Source organism: Sceloporus undulatus, chromosome 4 (assembly GCF_019175285.1).
Source record: "Sceloporus undulatus isolate JIND9_A2432 ecotype Alabama chromosome 4, SceUnd_v1.1, whole genome shotgun sequence".
NCBI lineage: Eukaryota > Metazoa > Chordata > Lepidosauria > Squamata > Phrynosomatidae > Sceloporus > Sceloporus undulatus.
In genome coordinates, this window is record NC_056525.1 from 135,394,788 (window position 1) to 135,402,253 (window position 7,466).

The following is a 7,466-nucleotide window of genomic DNA, read 5'->3' on the forward strand; positions in this document are numbered from 1 at the left end:
CATGATGGCACTATAGGAACACATTTTGCTCTGAGAACATAATTCCCAGGAAGCTCTGAGCAGAGTTGTGTTTTAGGAAGGATGGTCTATGATGAAAGAATAACATTCAAAACAGCCAGACAATGAGCACTGAAGAACACAACGTTTTTCTCCATCAGTAGAGATTATTACTGGATAATGAGTCAGAAGCTTTATAAGTGGTCTAGAAACTGAGGAGAATCAGAATTGTTAACCATGGAAGACTGCTTCAGGAGAAAGCAAGGTCTGTGTTTTTTACTCTTCCTCTGTGTGACTGATGTACTGTGTATCTCAATTCATTATTTTGTGCCTGAAGAAAAGAAGAGTGGGTCACTGGTGGCTAACATTTTGAAGGATTTGAAATTGGGGATTGGGGAGCTCTCTGCTCGCAGAGCCCAGCTAGTGTCCAAAAGCTCCAAGCAGTATTTCCATCTTGATCCCCACTCTGGAGCTCTACTCATAAATGAGAAAATAGACAGAGAGGCTTTGTGTGGCCAGAGTGATCTTTGCTTATTACGGAGCGAAATTGTGCTCCAAAACCCCTTAGAGTTCTATACTATTGAAGTGAAGGTAGAAGATGTAAATGACAATGCTCCCAGATTTTCTCAAAATGGCTTTCAGCTGGACATTCCTGAGAATGTTTCCCCTAATACAACATTTCCTTTGGAATCTGCCCAAGATGTGGACCTGGGACAAAACAGCATCCAAAACTATACCCTGAGTCCCAATGAGTATTTCAGGCTTGGAACAGAAAGGAGGGATGGACGAAAATCCGTGGATCTTATTTTGGAGAAATCTCTAGATAGAGAAAAACTATCACATTTGGAGCTGACACTTATGGCTTTGGATGGAGGCGTTCCTCAGAGAACAGGAACAGTTCACATAACCATTAATATCTTAGATATCAATGACAATTCCCCACAGTTTGTTCAGTCTGAATACAAAGTAAGTTTAAAGGAAAACAGTCCTCGAGATACTCTAGTTTCCCAAGTGGAAGCCAGAGATTTGGATTTTGGTTCAAATGCTCAGATCATCTACTCTTTCCATCGATTGCCAGAAAAGTTACCTAACTGGTTTAATTTGAATGAACTGACTGGAGAAATTACTGTTGTGGGAGAAATTGATTATGAAAAAGAAACCAGTTATGACATGAGCATCAAAGCAACTGATGGAGGGGGACTTTCCGGACATTGCCATGTTCTGGTAGAGGTTGAGGATGTAAATGACAATGCCCCTGAAATTTCAGTCATATCCCTTACTGATATAATCCAAGAGGATTCTCCCCTGGATACAGTGGTTGGGCTCTTCAGTATTACAGATCGTGACTCTGGGGACAATGGCAAAACTATGTGCTCTGTTGAGATGAACCTTCCCTTTGCATTAAGAAGCACCAAGAATAACTACTACCAGCTTATGATCCAGAGCCCTCTGGACAGAGAGAGAGTCCCTGAATATAATGTCACCATCACAGCCACAGACCAGGGGTCTCCTAGGCTCACCTCAACAAGTATTATCCATGTTCGGATATCAGATGTAAATGACAACACCCCAGTGTTTGAAAAGCCTTTATTTGAAATGAGGTTACAAGAAAATAATATTCCAGGATTACTAATTGGCTCAGTCAATGCTGTTGACTTAGACATGGAGCAGAATGGCAAAGTAACCTACTCGCTTTTACCTGGAGAGCTTGGTGGTAGCCCTGCAGCCTCTTACATCTCCATCAACTCTGAAACTGGAAACATGTATGCCGTCCGATCTCTGGACTATGAGCAAATAAAAGATTTCAAAGTCACGGTGAGGGCTACAGATGGTGGTACTCCTCCTCTGAGCTCTGATGTTGTTGTGCACATTGTGATCACAGATGAAAATGACAATGCTCCCTTCTTCTTGTATCCCCTTCAGAATAGCACATCTCCCTGCAATGAGCTGCTGCCCAAGATGGCTGAGCTTGGATATCTGGTCACTAAAGTAGTGGCTGTGGATCGAGATTCTGGTCAGAATTCATGGCTCTCCTATGAACTTCTGAAGGCCACAGATCCTGGCCTTTTCAGCATAGGAGTCCAGAATGGAGAGGTGAAAACCAGGAGACCACTGACTGAACGAGACTCAAGCAAACAGAGGCTCATTATTGCTGCCAGAGACAATGGTGTCCCTCCTCAGACCAGCACTGCAACACTCAATATACTTCCAGTGGATAGCTTTTCTGATCCTTATCTGAAGGTGGTGGATGTGCGTCAACAGGAGCATGAAGATGAGGGCACCTTGACCGTGTATTTGGTGATTTGCCTGGCATCTGTATCTTCTGTGTTTCTGCTTTGCATTATTTCTTTTGTTGTTATCAAATCTTGCAAGAAAGATCCTGGAGGCACTTTTATTGCTACCCCTCCTCACTTTCCCCCTTCCAGGCCCGATATCCCAGAGAACTGTACTGACTCTCAGAGTGGTTCACTTTCCAGGAATTATCAGTATGATGTTTGCCTAACTGGTGGATCTTTAAGCAGTGAGTTCAGATTTCTTCGGCCTCTCATTCCTGTGTTTTCTGTGGCGGACCCAAATATCCCTGTTATTCAGAAGACTTCATCTGGTTCCCACAGCCTTACTCATTGCTTGGAAGACAATATGTCAAAGGAACAGGTGAGAGAATAAGTCCCTTATTTAAAATGGCATAATTAAGGTTTGCTGTTTCAAATTTATTTACTTATTTTTGGTGGGAATATTTTCATGCTATTGGGGGTGGAATGTGTGGATGCAGAATCCACCAGATTGAAGGAGCTGACTGTATTTGTTTCTTCTCTGTATTTATACTTGCACATAACTCCACTAGATGAAAGGAAAATTGAATTGGGTAAAGCACTTCTAGTAAGTTTTTCTTCATTTTTCTTTCCTTAAACTGTTTTTTGGTGATATTGTATGTATGGCGAGTTATTCTTTTTCATCCGTCCATATTGCAGGGAACTTAAAGCTCATCAAAATATTGGAAAGGCTGTTTTCCCTGACAGATCTGATATTTGTTTCCTGAAAATTTTCTCTGTGATTTTGTTGATAAGATACATAGTGGCTCAAGAGAAGCTTGCAGTTTTCAAATGATTTGTTCATGTGGTATTAAAATGTATATACAGTGGGCCCTTGCTTTATTTGGGGGATCCATTTCCAGACCTCCCTGCATAAAGCAAATGACGCATAAGCTTGAGCCCCGTTATAACCAATGGTGCTCATGCTCACCACGTAGCTGCGCACACCATTCGCAAGCCCCATTGCATATAATGGGGCTTGTGCTCAGGGCACACGCACATTTCCCAGGCAGCTTTTGCATAGGCTGAAAGCTGCCTATAAGGAGCCTGCGTATTGCGCAGGCTCACTGTATATATTTATGTGGTTTCTCTTTCTATGTCTACTTCTCTCTCCATCTCTCTCCTTGCCCTTTTGTTGTCCTTCTTTCTTCCCAAGTTCAGCTACTTTCTTCAATAACAAACAACTCTTCAGTTCTAAGTCCTATAGGCGGTTTTCCCTCAGCCCTTATTTCCTTCATCGTTCATCTGTCATTTTTAATTTCTGCCTTCCCTTTTTGCTGGACCTCTTCTTCTCCATCTGCCATTTTCTCAGGGCCTTTCTCAGATGCCCATTAGATCCAGCCTTCATCTATTTTGATCTCATGTCCCTTAGATTCCCAGTCCCAAACTAATGAAGCGCTCAAAATGTTGTGCAGATATATTGAACAAGGGTTACCAGTTACATGCACATGTTTCTGCACCTTCATTTGTTTCTGTTTCGATAAGTAACTTCTAATTCCATATCCATATAGAACTACAATCCTCACAGAACCATCACTTCCCCCAACCAGTGTATGCCAACAGTATTTTAACCTCTGTCTATGTCAACGGCTGAGAAACAGTACACCCACCTGATTAATAACTAAAAGTCAGTGGTTCATTGTTGATTGAAACTATCCCTTTCTCTTGTAGTAGTCTTGATCTGAAGATCTATTTCTAGGATCCCTAAGTCCTTATACTGCATGGATTCATGTAGAACGTGAAACTTCCAAAACTTCAGTAGGTAGAGTTTTTATGCTTTTCTGTGTCCAGAGAAGGGTGACCAAAATGGTGAAGGGACTGGAAACCAGACCTTATGAGGAGAGACTTAGGGAGCTGGGTATGTTTATCCCAGAGAAGAGAAGCTTAAGGCGTGATATGATGGCCTTGTTTAAATACCTGAAGGGATGTCATATTGAGGAGGGAGCAAGCTTGTTTTCTGCTGCTCCAAAGAATAATGGATGCAAACTACAGGAAAAGAGATTCCACCTCAGCATTAGGAGGAAGGTCTTGATAATGAGAGCTGTTCGACAGTAGAACACACTCCCACAGAGAGTGATGGAGTCTCCTTCTTTAGACATCTTTAAACAAAGGCTGGATGGCCATCTGTCTGGGGTGTTTTGATTGAGAGTTCCTGCATGGCAAGGGATTGGATCCGATGGCTCTTGTGGTCTCTTCCAACTCTATGATTCTGTGATTCTTAGTGTTTGTTGCAGCATCTGTCAGTCAAAAAGACTGCAGCCATACAAGTCTTCCCACTAACAAATGATGCAACCATCTTTGGCCTAGTCTACACATAAATGCATTATGTGCATTGATGCAGATTTTCACACATTCTCACCAACGGTTAATTGTCTTCACCTTTCAGCACAAATTCACATCTATTCATATCTGTTCACTCTCCTTCTGCTGAAAATGGGCAACCACCAAATCTGTGGAGTACAGACAGATGGCCACACATGCGATAATGTGCATTTCCATGGATTTCTGTGGATACCACATTATAAATTGCAAAGCCATTTCTCTGCAGAGTTTAGGGAGTTCAGTTGTACAGATGAATCCTTACCTATAATATCCTCGCAAGTAGTATTATTTGAATACCTCCAACATAGTGAGCTTCTTCTTGGAAAATGTATATAGTTTTCTTATACTCCTCAGGTAAGTGGCTGAGAAAAAATGGCACATTTTCTCAGAGAAATTGCTGACAGCTATTCTGATACAGTAGTTTGCCATTCTAAGCAACAGGACAGCTGTTGTTTTTTTTTTTAAAAAAACACCACACATTTCCTGCTCATCATACCCAACCTCTTGCCTTCCTTATCCAGAGGTGGGGACTGTGATATCTTCTTTATCTTCCCATGACCTGCATCAATGATGATTAAGTTCAGAAGCATATGTTTAAAGAATATTTCACAGTTGTTTTTCATCTATGCAGTAAAAAAATCATGTATCTTGTATGATAAAGGTAATATGGAGGAACATGTCTGACATGACCGTATGGCAAAACCACAGTTGTATTGTAGTCTTCCTCTTTTCCTACTTCCTGTCACTTTACTGAGCATTATAATCTTTCCTAATGAATCATGTTTGTGTCACATGCCCAAAGCAAGATAGACTCAGTTTAGGGAGAGTTCAGGCTTCCTTTGCTCTATGGCATCTGTAGAATTCTTCTTCAGCACCATATTTAAAATGAGTTGATCTTCCTGTTAGTTTTCTTCACTGTTCAGCTTTCATACCATACATATAAATTGGAAATACTGTGCCATGGATTATTTTGACTACCCGTATTTTCCGGCGTATAAGATGACTGGGTGTATAAGACGACCCCCAACTTTTCCAGTTAAAAGATAGAGTTTGGAATATACTCGCCGTATAAGACTACCCCTCTTCCAACGTACACCAAATAAATTTTAAAAAAAATCAGATTTGATTTCAATATGGTAATTTTAATTCAAATGCTTATGACATGCAGGTACTTAGCAGGCAAACTTGTTGTATACAAAGTCTGCTTGGATTGGTCAGCTCTCCCTGCTTCCCAGCCCTCCCTATCGCCAAGATTTTATTCTATCGTACTTGTACAGCGCCGTCCTTGCTGCTTTCATACGGTCACCACATATGGAGGGTATGCGGCCGTGGCCGTTTTTGAACTCCCTCCACCATATGCTGCGACTGCAGATTCTCCAGTCTGGCTTGGAAGTTTCAACCCTATAAGACGACACCCGGCATATAAGACAACCCCCGATTTTTGAGAAAATTTTCCTGGGTTAAAAAGTAGTCTTATATGCCAGAAAATACCAGTATGTTATTTAACTATACATCTTTACACTTAAGGATCATACTTAGTTCCTGTATAGCTACCTTTCTAAAACATAGCTGCCTTCTGATTTTTTTAAATTATAATTTCAATTTTGATTAATGAATGAGCTAAAGTATAAAAATCATTTAACTGTTTTGATGTTGTCATACCTGTTTCAAAGTTATGTAAATCATCTGTGGTAAATATTTGTTTTTCAATATTTAACTGTAAACTAGCTTCTGTACCTTTGACTTTATTGCAGAAGGAAGACAGTTAAAGAAATAAACTTTCTTCCTTCTGCAATTGTAAACTTTTGAAAAGTGATCCAGTGACTTCTAGTTGATGCTGCTTCACTTCTAGGTCCAGTGATTCTTGGGCTGTCAGAATCAGAGGTGGTTGAATGTTAATCCACACAGATGAGGTTATGTATGTGACCAGATGGCCTTGTAGTTGTGTCATGAATCCTATCCACTGAACAAGAATTAAAGAAGGCATAAAAATGTGGCCAGATAGCCTTATGGCCCTATAGCCTTTTTTCATGAAAAAATAATAAAAGAAGGCATAAAGTCTCTCACAACAGAAGTGATTTAACTAGAAAGTGCTATGCCAAAATGTTGCAAGAAGACATTGAATGAATGAGATTAAAGTACTTTTTTTTGGCAAAAAGTGGGGTATTACATGATGATGAATAATAGGAAGAGGAAGAGAGAGGAGGAGGAGAAGGAGAAGGAAATTACGAGGCACATCCTCCAAGGAAAATATGAGGCACATCCACTTCTCTTATCGTTAATGCACAGTACCTTCTTGCTCAGGGAAACACTGCGATGTAGTTAGGATACAATATATATATATTAATTAAATATACTTTAGTATAAGCAAGTACTTAGAGTGAGACCAGTCAAAGTCTTTCATAACTATCTAATATGTCACCTGGAAGATTGGGGAGAATCCTGTGTAGTTTGAAAGTCCACCTGCAGGGCTAGTGTCATGCCCCAATATGGCTCCACACCTGCAAAGGCCCATGCTGCAACTGGGAGCTGACAACAGGTGAACCCTGGACCTACTCTTCACCATTGCCTCCTGGTTCTTCACCTACTCTTTTCTTCAAGTTCCAAGTGAGAAACAAGTTAATGGCAGTGCTGATAAGAAAGAAGTGGAAGACTTGTTTTCTAACTGGCTTTTAGGTTGGGATGATAGAGAAGAAAACATCACCATCACAGTGACTTGGGAGATTCTCCCAGAGCACCTCAGTGAGGCTGGTTAACATTTAAATCTCTCATATCAATGAGATATGACACCTCTTTTTATGATGTGCAGTAATTGGAGGAAATCATAGATCTGCA

At 40.7% G+C, this 7,466-nt stretch overlaps 1 protein-coding gene across 1 annotated transcript; it reads left to right on the forward strand.

The window, feature by feature from the left end:
* The first annotated feature begins 120 nt into the window (after positions 1-120).
* LOC121927765 (protocadherin beta-16-like) lies at positions 121-2,664 on the forward strand. Its single transcript, XM_042461632.1, has one exon. The coding sequence runs from the start codon at positions 235-237 to the stop codon at positions 2,662-2,664; it is 2,430 nt and encodes an 809-aa protein (XP_042317566.1). The 5' UTR covers positions 121-234.
* The last annotated feature ends 4,802 nt before the right edge of the window (positions 2,665-7,466 follow it).